Genomic DNA, 15,057 nt, shown 5'->3' with positions numbered 1-15,057 from the left:
TCCATCTGGTCTAGGGAACCCACCCACTCTCCCCATCACAACAACCCCACGGAGGTAGGTTGGTCCACGAGAGAGCAACTAGCCCAAGGTCACCCACAGGGAGTCTCAAGGGCTTCTTTGTTTGGATGTGCATGAAGAAAGAAAAGGAAATTATGAGCTAAGCAGGAGAAGAAGGAAAAAGCTTCTCAGTCCTGCTCCCTTGCCTCAGAGGACATCAGTGGGAACTGTTGCCTGGCAACTGTTAACTGTCAGCAAGGGAAGACTTGCCCCCATCACAGGCCTATAGAGGACATAGTGGGAGCATAGACGCTCAAGATGTTAGAGCTTTCCATACTTTTCATGTTGGTGACACACTTTTTGGACATGCATCATTTCGTGACACCATAATTAAGTTTTACTAGCAAACCGTAGGTTAAACTAACACATTTGCAGCCCCCGGAGGAGGGCGGGGAGCATTTGCACGACACACCTACACACTAACATGTCGCAACACAGTTTGGAAAGGTCTGTGTTAACTGTGGTTGAGAGTCAGAGGTAAAACAAGTGTTCTGAGCCCTTGGTTGGCAGTTCTATCACAGACAGAAGGGTGTTCCTCATTGTAAAGCCTACGCATGAATACATGGTTCTTCTGAATGTCCTCCTTTCCAGAAAAAGGTGTAGTTCTTCTCTTGGAGGCAGCCATTTGAAGCTAGTCTGGTCTTCTATAGAGTGACAACGCCATTGTTGAGTGTTTTCAGCTCACAGTCAATGGTTGCCATCTTCTGTGAGTCATTGACCTGCAACAGGTTGGTGAATAAGCCAGGACATATGGTCCTGACATCCCACCTTGCTAGGTGCAAGAGGATTTGTTTATTTTCTTTTTTGCCTGGTGCAGAAGTTCAGTCCGCTTATTGAATGATACTCTGAGCACCAAGCACCCACTGAGGCAGGCAGACAGTGGCAAGTCAGCACTTTATTGACTGGTGGTTGCCCAGCTTAAGGCGGGCAGTTGCTGACCAGTGGGTCACAATGATCTCTCGCACTGTCAAAGGCAACCTGTAGTGTTTGTATTTTACACCAATCAGGTTGAGCTTATAAATTGTAAGTGACTTCTCCAGGGTGCAAGCCTGAGTAGTGTGTATGGAGATCCTGGGTTGCTCAGACGACAAGACCCCTCACTTGGCTTTGCTGATGTGGTCTTTTGGCACCAGCTTGGCTGCAGGAGTTTCAGGAATGGGGCATGCAAAACACCATTACCATCCAACCACAAACACCATCCAACCACCTTAGGGACTCCACTAGTTCCAGACCAACCCCATTCTTCAGAGAGCCCCTAATGGGCTCTGCTTAGTAGGCACAAGCCAGAGAGCAACACTAAAAAGCAAGCGGAGGGGTAAATGCTACGTGGATGATGGTGGCAACGTAAGACCACCAATCCATATCTATTCCCAATATTAGACATTGGGTTGAATCAAACTAAGTTATACTTGGAAAAGGCCCATCAAAAATTAATGGACCTATGATAGCCATGTCCGTTAATTTCAGCAGGTTTACTCAGATACAATACACTAACCCAATTTTTGTTAAAACAAATAAAAAAATAAAAAATTGTCCACCTTAGAGACCAACTAAGTTTGTTCTGGGTATAAGCTTTTGTGTGCATGCACGCTTCTTCAGATACACCACAAGTGTGCATGCACATGAAAGCTTATACCCAGAACAAACTTAGTTGGTTTCTAAGGTGCTACTGGACAATTTTTTAAATTTTTCCTCCTGCATCAGACCAACATGGCTACCTACCTAAACCAATTTTGGTTGCTATATTATTGTATTTTGTGAAATGAACGAGAGTCAGTGTGATGAAGTAGTTGAAGTGCTGGACCCCTCCTCCTCAGCTCAGTCTTGAAGCTCCCTGAGTGACCTTGGGCCAGTCATTGCCTCCCAGCCTTACCTACCTCACAGGGTTGTTATGGGGATGAAGTGTGAAGAGGAACTATAAACACTACCTTGAGCTCTTTTGAGGAAAAGATGGGATATAAATGCAATAATTAAACAATAGCAAAATTACACTCCGTTTTGGGACCCTCCCTGGGTTATGAAGCGGGATACCAGCCTTGTAACTAAACATGAAGAGAAGCGACTCCGGATTAGAGAAATTGGAAAAAAATTAAGGAAACCGGGGGCGGGGAGAGAAGCCGATCTCCCCAGAAGAGTACGCAGCTGCAACTTTATCACCACAGACGAGAGAACCTCAGAAATGAACCCACCTCACCTCAACACGTTATAGACTTTTTCCCTCCACGGGCGCCGCCATGTTTATATATCTCTCGCCGCACATACACGCCTGCGCGAAGGCTCGAGACTCAGCTCCCTAACGTACGAGTGCCCTGAAGGGACACACTTCCTCCAGAAAGCAGGCCGACTAAACCCGCGCGCGTATCGGCAGTCCGGCGTGCCGTTGTGATTGGCAAGCCCGGGGCGGGGAAAGGGTGAGGGAGTCGCGCGTCGCATAGGCCGGCTGGGTTGATTGATCGGCCAGGCGCGCGGCATGGGACAGGTTTGCTTCCACTGATTGGCTAAGCTTGAGAGAGGAGGAGGAGGAGGCGGGGCTGGAAGGGAGGGAAAGGAGGGCAAGGCTCTCGCGCTCCCTCCGAGATAGGAAACAGGCGAAGGTCGAACGCGGAGCAGAAAGGCGGGGGGGAGAGAAGGGGGCGGGGCAAACCACACACACACAGGTAGAGAGAAAGAGAGGGAGAGAGGGGAGTGGGCGTGGTTAAGGCTCCCTCGCTCGCGCCTGCCTGTGAGAGTGAGAGCGCGCGCGAGAGAGAGCGCGAGGCGGCCGCGGCGCGCGAGCTTGACGCCTCGCGCACGCGCCGAGGCAGGAGCGCTGCTGCTGCTGCTGCTGCTAAGGCTGCCGCCGCCGCCGCGCCGCCGCCGCCACCAGCAGCACCAGCACCACAGCCGCTGCTACCGCCGCTGCCGCCATTTTGGATCCGCGGCCGCCCTCAGCGCAGCGCGAGGAGGCTCAGGCTGGAATAAGACGACGACGAGGAGGCGGCGGAGGAGGCAGAGGCGGAGGCCTGCGCCCGCTGAAGCAACCGAGAGGGGCGAGTCTCCTGGGGTGGGAGGGGGAGGGACGTTGGTTTTCCCTCAGCAGCAACCGAAGCAGCAGCAGCAGCAGTGGCGGGTCTCGCCCTGGCCTTGCCCGCCCGCGAAGGCGGGTTGGCCCCGGCCTGGGAGGATGAGGCGGGCGCGGAGGAGCCGGAGCCGGGCCTCGCTGTGACGCGGTGAGCGAGGGGAGGAGGAGGAGAAGATGCGGGGAGGGAAAAGGGGCGGCGGCGGCGGCGGCGCTTGGGGGGCTCTCGGTCCCTGACAGTCGGGCCCCTTCGCCTGGGCGCGGAGGGGGCTGAGCTGCGGAAGGGGCTCCTCTTGACAGGCCCTTTCCGTTGGCGGGGATCCTGGAAGCCTCGCCGGCTGTTTGCTCTCCCTCAGGGGGAGATCCTGACAGCCAGGCCTTGGAGGGAGGGAAGGGGGAGATCCTCGCAGCTGCTTTTTAATTATTATTTTTTTGAGGGGGGCGTGTTAGCGAGACAGTAAAGGGAATATCTTTGGCATGGCTGCTCACTGCTTTCGGGGGACTTGGGTTTCAGGTGCAAGGCTGGGTGTGTATGTAGACGCACGCAGCGCACAAAATCCTTGAGAGGCTGGCTGTTGCTTTCGGTGGGCGGGGAGAGGGGGGATCCTTGCAGCTATATTTGGGGGAGCATGTTGGAGAGAGTAAAAGGAAGATTGCTGTGAGTTGGGTTACTGCTGTGAGGCGGTGGGTGGCTCAAGGTGCAAGACTCGATATGTACACACACACAGACGTGCAACGTTTCCCCTTTTGAAGAGAGGTCCTTGATCTTGTTATGCGAGCGGGTGGGTGGTGTAGGTGGCTGGCATGCTCTTGGAGCATGACTTCGGGGGTATGTGTGTGAAGGAGGTGTGTGTGTGGCATTTTTTATTATTTTTTTGCAGCTTCGTTATTGGGTGGGTGTGTATTTGTAAACGTTGCACCCTCGTTCTGTGAGGTTTGCCGTTCAATCCTTGTGGCTTCATTTGTGGAGTTTTTGCAGCCTCCGTTTTGTGGTGGTGGTTATGTATTCTTGTAGAAAAACGACCACAAAAACTGGGAACCACAATGCTGAGCAGGGTGGGGAAGCGGAAGGGGCTCCAGGTGTTTGAAGGGAAAAACATTTCAGATATATTTTTCTTCAAACATCCTTTCCTCCCCCCCCCCAAATGTATTCTAGTAACTTCACCTTTTTCAGAGGAACGTTATGTATGGAGTTTTGTAGCTTCATTTTGGGGGCAGGAATAATACTTATGGGGAAATCTTGAAGCTTCGCTTGCAGAATTGTGGCAGACTTGCTTCTTGGTGGGAGCTCATGGATGGCGTTATTCAGCTTCATTTCCCTCCTCTGTGGCTGGGAATGAGGCAGATTGACTCCTGTTTAAAGTGAATGTTTGGTGTGCTGATACACTCCTGGTCCTCTATATTGGGATGTGGAATTAATTCCTTCCTTTTTTTTAAGGGAGGTGCTTGATCTTTTCCTGTGTGTGTAGATTTCTGGCAAGAACCTGAGTGGGTTGGCAGCTGAAGGGGAATCCTGCTGGATGAGCAAGATGGGAATCCTGGTGGCTGCACCCTGGTAGTATGTGGGTGGGCTTCCTGACAGCTTGGCCCCTGCTCCCATAGCCTGAATCATTGACTGGAGGGTTGATGGATAAGGCTAGTCTCCAGGAATGTTAGTTTGGTGTGCATTGAGACAGATCCATTTGTGTGTGTGAGTGAGAAAGTGATTGATTCTTTGGTACCGAGGACCCCCTCAGAGATGCCAAATTTCTTGCGCAGAATGTATTCCCTTTGTAGGAAATCATCACAGTGTGTGATGATTTTTCTCATACACAAACACATGTGTTTTGCTTCATGTACCAGTGTTGTTAAACTCTCAGCCAATCGCTGCTTCTCAGCATGACTACACATGGCAATAGATCATCACACATGACAAACTACATGAGGCTCGCCATCTAATTTGTCTTTTCTGGATTGGCCTCTGGCTTCTATGAGACGGAAAGAGGTTCTTGACAGTTAGGTCACCTCCTTAGAATGGAAGGTGAGAGGTTGAGGATACTGGACACGTAATTTTGTAGAAACCCAATGTCATTGCGGACAGCTCTCAGTATCTGGGAGGGTCGTTGTCCCTTGCCTTGAGAAACTGCAAACTTTTCTCAAGGGTTAATGCTTGGATAGCTCTTTATTTAACCCTAACCCTTCGCTCGTCACTTCAAATGACAACAACCAAGCCTTAAGTACTTGTGCATAGTCTTTCCATCTCCCTTACCTCCCCCACCTCAAATATACTTCTGCCAGAATTTACACTATCAGTTTCTCTGTACAGAGGCCTGTTCTCTCCCCTGTGCCACCACTTTTTGTTTTAGTGTTGTATAAAAAAGTATTATCTCTGTAGAGAAGGCCTGGCTTAAGAGGTACAGTACCTCTTAAATTATTCCTCGTTTGTTTGGCAACTGCTGCAGTACCTCTTTTAGCATTTTGCATATGAACCCCCCTTTCTTTGATGTCTAATACATTTATCCTTTTACTTACAACTTGTGCTGTGCTTGGGACTATAACTGCTTAACAGTCAGGTTTTATGTCATTTTCAACTTGATCTTTCAGACTTTCAGACAAAACTTTTCTGTTTGTAACTCCTCCAGGCAGAGAACATGTCCCTGCTGCACTTTCTACAATGCCTGATGTATTGTAACTATTCAGTACCTGCTATGTAAGAGCAGCTGCTACAGCTCATCCTTCCACTAGAAAGCTTAAACGGCACTACCAACGGTCTTCTGTCCAGGCCATATTTCCTTAGAGTCATAATTGTTGTAGGATTAGGTGCTTCCAGCCCAGTTTCTGGACCCATTGTTAGTTATGTTCCTTTCAGCAGAACTATACCTTCTGACCCTCTTAGGACTGCTTTTTTGTGTTGCTTTCAGAAGATATGGCATGATGTATGAATGTGTAATTTTGAAAACCTAAGTGCATGCATCTGTTTCTGAGAGTTGAGCGTCATTCATACTCCATGTGCATGTGAAACTGAAACAGTGTTTAACTACTGTACCTTCCTCTAAGGCAGTGTTTCCCAACCTTGGGCCTCCAGCTGTTTTTGGACTACAACTCCCATCATCCCTAGCTAGCAAGACCAGTGGTCAGGGATGATGGGAATTGTAGTTCAAAAACAGCTGGAGGCCCAAGGTTGGGAAACACTGCTCTAAGGAGCTCAGGGACGGGTGTGTTTATCCCATGTTACTCTTCAATTGACTGGCAGGGTAGGTAGACTAGTTCCAGTTTAGCACTCTTGTCTTCCAATTGGACTTTCTTACCCCTTACTTCTATATCTCACCTGTAATTATAGAGAGATGCACTGGGTAGATGGCTACTCTTACCAACCCTGATGTTGGTTTTCTGGAAAATTCTGAGTTGGGAAATTTTCATATGCAAACCAGGGTAATCTTCATAGGATAATTTGCATTGGGGAAAAAATTATCATGCCCTAGAGAGTAATCTAATTTGGCATGTTTGTTTTACTTGTATTTAGTCAACAAAGCTAAACACGTTGAAACTGCCAAGCTTGCCTAATATTGTGTTTGCAATTGGCACCTATTCATTGTATCTAATGAACATATGACATGGGAAAACTTCCATGGAAAAAGAAAGCACTTGGAACGTTCTGTGTGTGCAAACTTTCCCCACCTCACATCACTGCTCTCAACCCTTATTAGCAAGATTGATCTATACAGCTCAGAACTGGCTCCTTTCCCATTCTCTGTGATGGATAGGGGCCCACTAACATTAGCATGGCTTACTAACCAGTCATTATTTGTGATATGAAGAAGGTGCAAAACAGTGGAAGTCTTTCCTGCTGCTTGGAAGAGATTCCTGCAGTCTTACGCAAAAACATCAGTAGAAATGAGATATTTGGTGTAGAGATCTGTGTGGTGCTGTGTCTCCTGCTTGCAAGAGGGCTGGGTGCACTTGCCTCTTGTGAGGTGGTAGGTAGATCTGTAGATGCCGGCACTAAAAAGATTTCATATTCCTACATCAATGTTTGGTGGCCGGAAAGATACTGCCTCTGTTCCACTTGGTACCTGCATGGCAGCATCAGTCACTTCTGGCTCATGCTGGCCCAAGGAATCCTAAAGGACCGGCTGGAATTGTCAAGGAGAATTGCTGATAGTGATATTTGCAGTCTTGATGGGGATATTCTATCCATAGAGTTTCTGTATTTGGAGCAGGATTGTAAAAAAGAAAAAAGAAAAAAAGAAGTCTTAGGTGTGGGCTAAATGTGGAGCTGAGGGCATAGGAGAAAGTTTGAGATGGGGAAATACCGTATTTTTCGCTCTATAAGACGCACCAGACCACAAGACACACCTAGTTTTTGGAGGAGGAAAACAAGAAAAAAATATATTCTGAATCTCAGAAGCCAGCACAGCAAGAGGGATCACTACGCAGTGAAAGCAGCAATCACTCTTGCTGTTCTGGCTTCTGGGATAGCTGCGCAGCCTGCATTCGCTCCATAAGACGCAAACACATTTCCCCTTACTTTTTAGGAGGGAAAAAGTGAGTCTTATAGAGCAAAAAATACGGTAGTTTTGAATGGCAGATGGGTTCCCATGGCATTCATTTTATTGCCTGCTCTAGATGGGTATTATACTCCCTTTGAAGGAGCGGGTTTGTAGCTGGGGGTTCTCCTGGATCAATTGCTGTCACCTGAGGCACAGGTGGTCTTAGTGATATGAAGTGAATGCCATCAGCTTAAACTAGTGGCTCAACTACGACCCTATCACGATAGGGATAACTTGGCTGCAGTAATCTATGTTCTGGGAACCTTAAGACTGGGCTGTTGCAATGAACTTTATGTAGGGCTGCCTTCGAAAATGATTTGGAAGCTTCAGTTAGTACAGAATGTGGCTGCCTGATTGTTGACAGGTTCGAGGCAAACAAATCATATATCACCAATTCTGTTATAACTACACTGGCTGCCTGTAATCTTCTGGGCCCAATTCAGAGTGCTGGTTTGATCTATAAAGGCATTTACAGCTCGGGACCCCAATATTTTTTGGAACATCTCTCTTGGTATGAACATAACCAGACCCTTACATATTTTACTCAGATCCTTTGTATGAGGGAGGATCAGAGAGTGGTGACAAGGGAGAGGACCTTTTCAGTTGTGACTCCCTGTTTGTGCAATATTCTGCCCAATGAAGTCCACCTGATGCTCTTGTTGGCTTCTTGACTCTTGATAGACTAAGATGGTACTGTTTTGTTATTAGTGTGCTGCCAACAGTTCTTGTGGTTGTTTTATGGTATAGTGTATTTATATTCAAGTTTTAAGTGCATTGCAAGTCACTAGGAGGCCTTCAGTTAATAAGCAACTAACAAGTCTAATGGTTCTGTGCTTGAACTGAGAGCGAGTGCCAGATGTGTGTGAGATCCTATGCTTGACCAAGGCTGCAATATTGAGTACTGGCAGCTCCCCCGCCCCCCATTTACATATGTTCAATATGTGCGTGATTGCATCACGCCGAACCCAAAAGTGACTCGGAAACTTCATAAAGACCTCACTGAAACGTCACTAAAAGGGTGGAATGGGGGCGGAGCGATGTGCTTGCAGGCTTTTTCAATGGCTTTCATTTATACGTGATTTCACTGACATGCACGGTGCCGCGTAAACGGGGGGCTGCCTGTATTCTGATAGCCTTTTAATGCAATCCTAGGCATATTTATTTTAAAGTCCCATTGAGATGATTGGGGCTTCTGTCAAGTAAGCGTGCATAGGAATGCAGCCATAGCCCTGCTGAAATAACTATTAACCTTAAAAACATACCTGCAAAAGATACTGTTCTAGTTTGAAAAAGATAACTGCCCCCCCCCACCTGTATTTTTTGTTTTTGTTTTGTTGATATTGGTGCTAGGGGGATCCTTAACTCTTTCAGCCTATTAAAGTAGAACTACTGTATCTGCTCACCTGGAAGGAATCCTTATTTGCCGTAGTTGCCCAGATAAATTTCTGTTTGTAAAAGCCTGAATTAGTGGTATGCATTTTTGGGTAAAGGATTGAAATTGGTAATGCTCACAAGGTCTTCCCCATGTCTTTGTGAAAATAATTATAGACAGAGGTGCCTCCAATGAGCACGTGTAATGGGGACTGAGAATCACTGGAAGGAACCCAGATGCCTGGTCACTTAGGATTTAACATTTGTTGCTAGAGGTTTGAAGTGTTCATCCAGCTCTATATGGGGCTGGCACCTTGAAAGCATATCTCAAAAGTACTGTAGCAGTAGCATAATAGCATTATTAAGGCCAACTAGAAAACCACAGAATGATGAACACGCTCTTGAATTCCCCACAGCTCTTAATCCAGTTGTGGTGGGGAACTCAAAAGCTTACTTGCTGCTTCATAATACTTTTAGCTGGCCCTGAGAAATGCACTGCCCTCTTGCTATTTTTGGATCTGTTTTCTTTCTCTCTACCTCTCTCCAACATTAGAACTACATGTCTACCTGCAGTTTTCATGTGCTGTTAGTTCAAATAAATATATTTCCAGTTTCAGCAATTGATCCAGAGAGCTGAGGCCACAGCACTGGCCAGATAGAGAATGGAGGAAAGAGTGGCTTGATCGGGGCATATGTGTATATACCAACTTTCCTCCGAGGAGCTCAAGATGGCATGCATAGTTCTCTGCTCTATTTTCTCCTCACAGCAACCCTGTGAGGTAGGTTATGCTGAGAGTGAGTGACTGGTCCAAGGTCACCCTGTGAGCTTCATGGCTGGGTAGGGATTCAAAACTTGGTCTTGCAATAATAGCTGTTAACAGTATTATGCAGCCAAGTTTGTAACTAAGGGGGAAAAGAAGTTTGGCAAGCCAGATTGATAGCTGCCGAAATAAAGGCATAGAAGCATGTTGTTGTGGTATAGAGCTGGCATAGTACAGTGACCAAGAAACTGAAATATAAATTGGCATGTCCTCACCTCTCACCTCTGACATGAGCTCACTAGGTGTCATTAGGCAAACCACTGTCTCTCAGCCTCTTACAGTACTCCCAGTTTGACACTATGAAAGTAATAATATTGACTTAACTTGCTGTAATCCTTGCAGCTCTGTAAGGTAACACATGTGAAGCTCTTTGAACACTCAGAATTATAACACTGTAGAGTTGGGAGGAACCCCGAGGGCCATCTAGTTCAGACAGATGGCCATCCAACCTCTGCTTAAAACCTCTAAGGAACCTCCTCTACCTCCCAAGTGAGTTTGTTTCACTGTCGAACAGCTCTTACTTGTCAGAAAGTACTTCCTGGTGTTTACCTGGAATCTCCTTTCTTGTAACTTGAATCCATTGGTTCAGGTCCTAGCCTCCGGAGCAGGAGTACCAGTATTAAATGCTATTTAAAAGCACACAAAAATTCTGAGGGAACAACCGTAAATTCATCTATTTACGGGACCGCCTCTCTTGGTATGCCCTGCAGAAGACCTTAAGGTCCATGAATAACCATAGTTTAGAGGTCCTGGGCCCTAAGGAAGTCAGACTATCCTCCACCAGGGCTAGGGCCTTTTCAGTGATGGCTCTGACCTGGTGGAATGTTCTGTCCCATGAGACTAGAGCCCTTCAGGATTTAACCTCCTTCCGTTGGGCCTGTAAGACAGAGCTATTCTACCTGGCCTTTAATTTGAATTCAGCCTGATCTTTTATTTCCCTTCTCTTCCCTCCCCTTTTATGAAGATTACTCACTCTGAGACCCCACAGCTAATTCTCCCCTGGCCTCCTCGCTGGCCCAAGTAGGACTAATTCAGCCAGCTAGCCCTGGGAATTATCTAATGCTTATTAGATGGATTTCCCCTAAATTGATCTCTGAACTTTGATTTTTATTGTTATTCATGTTTTTATACTGCATTTTATGCTGCTTTTACGATCAAGTGTTTTAAATTTATTGTTAGCCGCCCTGAGCCCGGTTTTTGAACCTGGAAGGGCGGGGTATAAATAAAAAATATTATTATTATTATTATTATTATCTATTACCAAATGTGCCTTGTATGTGTCAAAACTAGAAGTCAAATAAGAATACATTCCAGGTGTTCCAAGTCATGCACCCCACTCCACCTCACATGCTAATCATAAATATTAAGCAATGTGTTCAGAAGGAAGCAGTGGGCAGGAGTTTGGAGCTGGAGAGGGGATTATTGGAGAAGAAGCAGTGACTGTGTCTTGTGACTTGGTTTTTGGTGTGTAGCTCTAAGGCAGGCATAGGCAAACTCGGCCCTCCAGATGTTTTGGGACTACAACTCCCATCATCCCTAGCTAACAGGACCAGTGGTCAGGGATGATGGGAATTGTAGTCTCAAAACATCTGGAGGGCCGAGTTTGCCTATGCCTGCTCTAAGACTTGAGGTACTGTGGCCATCCCTGTTGCGCTGGAAATCACAGGGTTTCTGCCTCAGCTCACCTGGTGAAAAGTGATACTATAGGAGGAGACCACTAGAGGGCATCTCAGGGACTTGTGCATCAGAACTCAGTCTGGATGAATGAAGGAGGAGTGCCCTAGGCATTTAACAACAAACACTTAAATACCACTATAGAAACACTTAGATAACAGTATTGCAATTACAGCTGTAACAGGTATTATGCAGCGGTCTTTGTAAGTTTGGCAAACCAGATTGACAGCTGCCTAAATAAAATAAGCTTTAGGTGGAAGAGAGGAAAGTCATAATTAGTGAGAATTTTCGTCAGACGTAAAAATACATGAGATACAAATAGTTAACTGGGAAATGAGGCATTTATAAGCCGTGTGGAAGGTCTTAACATTGGATGTCTTTATCACATTTCTGCCTGTATCTTCAAACATCTCTCTGCAGCCACGAGGACAAGAAACTTGTTCTTCGTTTCTAAGCACCATTTAACACTATATGCTTGTCCTCCTATGCAATGGATCGGAGCCTGCTGTCAGTTCACCAGTTCAGGGAGCTCTTCTGAAAAAGTATTTCCCCTTTTATGTGGAAGTGGCTGCTCTGTATGTACATATTAAAATATTTATTTCCTGCTTTTCTGCCCCATAACGGGACCTCCCAAGGTGATTTTCAAAAGAATGAATTCTTCAAACGTAACAACAAGAACTTACGAAACAAACTACGCATGCCACTTGGAAATGTATGGAAGAAAGATGCCATATAAATTCGGTTTCTAATACTTATTGCTACACAGATCTCACCCCTCTTCCCATATTAACAGAACAACCTGCATTTGTTGGACCCCATGATAACATCATGGCATGTGTGTGGCTCCAGATTGAGCTCATGGGTTGTTTATTTATTGTAAATAGTCACTTACCTGGTCACCTGTGATGAATAAGAACTACCTCCAGGCAACCATCCTGGGAAGCTTTACACTAGTGAATTGGGGGAGGGGTGTATTGTAAATGGCTACAGTAAATATGTATAGATGGGCTGTTAACTTTGTGCGCTTCTTTGCAAGGTCCTGTGTGTTCCCTTCTTTCATTTCTGTTTGAAAGCAAACAGCACAGAATCTGTATTCCTGTGGCTCTTGAATAGTCTATATTCTGACTCTCATCCCTTCCCTTTCTCCCACAGTGAGAAGATGGTGGCTGCAAGTTTCTGGAAGGATCTTTCCATGGACCACACAACCGATCTGCTTTAAAGTAATAGTAATTATTTGCAACTGCACGTACTGTAATGGACCCTCAGAATACTGCTATGTTAGGGCTGGGCTCTGGTTCTGAAGGGTTTTCTGGGAAAAGCCCCTCTGCAGTTGCCACAGGCGCGGCAGGAGGCAGGAGGGAGGCGGAGCTCGATGGTAGTGCTAAGGAGGAGGAAGAGAAGAAGAAGAGGAGCTCGGAGGGGAGCGGTGGTGATGAAGTTGGCAAGGATGAGAGTCTGTCGGATGCCCAGCAACAGTTTTCTGTGAAGGAAACAAACTTTTCAGAGGGGAATTTGAAGCTGAAAATTGGCCTGCAAGCCAAGAGAACTAAGAAACCCCCTAAGAACCTGGAAAACTATGTCTGCCGGCCTGCAATAAAGACCACTATTAAGCAGCCCAGGAGGGTGCAAAAGGTTGGGAAGATGATGGAGGAGAAGAGCGACCCTGGCCCTGCGAAGCAAGTGAGTCATGTTTGCAATTCTCAGATCTGGGAAAGGAGTGGGTGGGGGAAAAGAGAACAAAAATGGTTACAGGTGCTGGGTGCCGGTAGCTCCGCAGGCACCAATTATGCAAACAGAATTTGAAATCAAGGGCAGAATTTAACATCTGGGGAAAACCTTCCAATTTCCCCCCTTATTTTTCTTTTTTAAGAGATGCGGAAGAAGAAAGAAAGCTCTAATGGAGCCTTCAATCTTGGGTCACCTTTAAATCTCAGCCTGTTGCGTGGGACCCATTTCTTTTTTAGGATGATGATGATTAGTGCAACGCCACACACCTTGCAACCAAGCACACAGTGTAGCCTGTTCTACCTGCTACGGTAGAATGCTTATTTGAAGCCTAGTTTGCAGGGGCAGGGGGAAAGACCCTGTGGGTTCCAGGGAATGCCTCTAGGGATCCTGGTGTGCCTGTAGGCACCACAGTGGAGGCCCTTGCCCAAATGAGTTTAGACCATAGCTTTTGCTAACTCCTTGTATTTACTGTGGCTATGTTAGTTTGGTAGTGACAGGAGTAGCAGCTGAAGCCAGCATTCCATTTTTCAAAATGAGCGCGAAAGTTTGGGGAAACTAGGGCAGCCTGGCGAAATCTTCCATGTCTTCCCCAGCTTTTTAGCACTTTAGAAGTAATTTTGGTTAAATTGCTTTCTGTCAGTCGTCGTCCTAGCTGATGTTTTTCCATGTTAGTTGAGCCATTTGTTGCCAGCAGCTCCTTCTTCAGATTCTACTACTGGACGTAGCAGAGTAGAGCCACAACCTACTCATTGTAGGAAGTCATTGTGGCATCTGTTTGGCTGTTGTGAGCCTTTGGATTGATTTTACATTTTTAGAAGAGGGCAAAATTCTTGGTTTCTCAGTTCTTATGTTGTGGAGTAATTCTTTTATTTCCCCAGGGGTTGATTTGAGTGTTGGCCTTATAAGGGTAGCGCCAGATTAGGAATTGTGGGGAAAGTACAACTCTTGCACTTGTCCCTTGCTGGCTTTGTCTGTTCTTTCCCTCTCATTTGTTGAGATTTATGTAGTAAATTTTCTATTCTTGTATTCTGTGAGGCATCACAAGTGCTAATGATTGGGGCTGCAGAGTTCAGCCCATTTAATCCATCCTCCCCCAATTTATGTAGTCCTCATCATTCCTGACATGCTGATTAGAGCCAGTGGGAACTGAAAACATCTGGAAGGCACTGCATTGAGAAAGGCTGACTTAAAGTTTTGATTGACTCAAAAGGTGTCCCTAATTAATCAAGGAGGAATTCTATTAAAAAGGGTGCAGATGTTAAGGGTCATCTTAGGAAGTGATAGTCCCCTGTTTCTTGTGCATAGGAGGGAATACCTCTTTTATGATGAAACATGTGTCCATCACCTGAAAATAAAATGGATATTTTTCTTTACATCTATTGCGCATGGCTATGGAAACATAGCTGATCAATCAAAATTCATAGGATTGATCAAATGAGATCTTTAATTGGGCAACTGTTCTAAGAATAATGATTATAATTACCATATGGGGGATTTAGCATAATGATAAAAGACAATCAATATAAGAACAAACAAAATGCAAATTGAAAGAGAAGACTGAGATCTAAAAGGCTTGAGAAAGGAAAAGTTTTTATACTGATGTCTAATGGATTGGTTTGTGATCGCAACTTCTAGGCAGGTTGCCGTGAATATAAGTGATCATTTAGGAACCTGGAACCTAAATTGTTAATTACACACAGCTGCAAAGATTGGTGGAACTCCTTTTGCTTCAACTAGGTTGGAATTCTCTTCCAGATTTATAATCCCTGCACACACTTTTATAGGTAAAGGTACCCCTGCCCGTACTGGCCAGTCTTGA

General features: G+C 45.9%; 1 protein-coding gene across 4 annotated transcripts in view; it reads left to right on the top strand.

The window, feature by feature from the left end:
- Nucleotides 1-2,819: 2,819 nt before the first annotated feature.
- Nucleotides 2,820-15,057, top strand: part of ASH1L (ASH1 like histone lysine methyltransferase) — a 76,983-nt gene continuing 64,745 nt past the window's right edge. For 2 of the 4 annotated variants that reach the window (XM_028709392.2, XM_028709391.2), the window contains exons 1-2: nucleotides 2,821-3,266; nucleotides 12,663-13,190. In XM_028709392.2, the coding sequence (XP_028565225.2) occupies nucleotides 12,765-13,190 (426 nt within the window). In that variant the 5' untranslated portion in view covers nucleotides 2,821-3,266; nucleotides 12,663-12,764. Of the gene's footprint in view, nucleotides 3,267-9,639; nucleotides 9,795-12,662; nucleotides 13,191-15,057 lie in introns of those variants that run through there. The other 2 variants (XM_077920187.1, XM_077920186.1) reach the window with 2 other exon arrangements.

This window comes from Podarcis muralis, chromosome 16 (genome assembly GCF_964188315.1).
Source record: "Podarcis muralis chromosome 16, rPodMur119.hap1.1, whole genome shotgun sequence".
Classification (NCBI taxonomy): Eukaryota; Metazoa; Chordata; class Lepidosauria; order Squamata; family Lacertidae; genus Podarcis; species Podarcis muralis.
The sequence above is the reverse complement of the archived record's forward strand: the minus strand, read 5'-3'. Positions and strand labels throughout refer to the sequence as shown.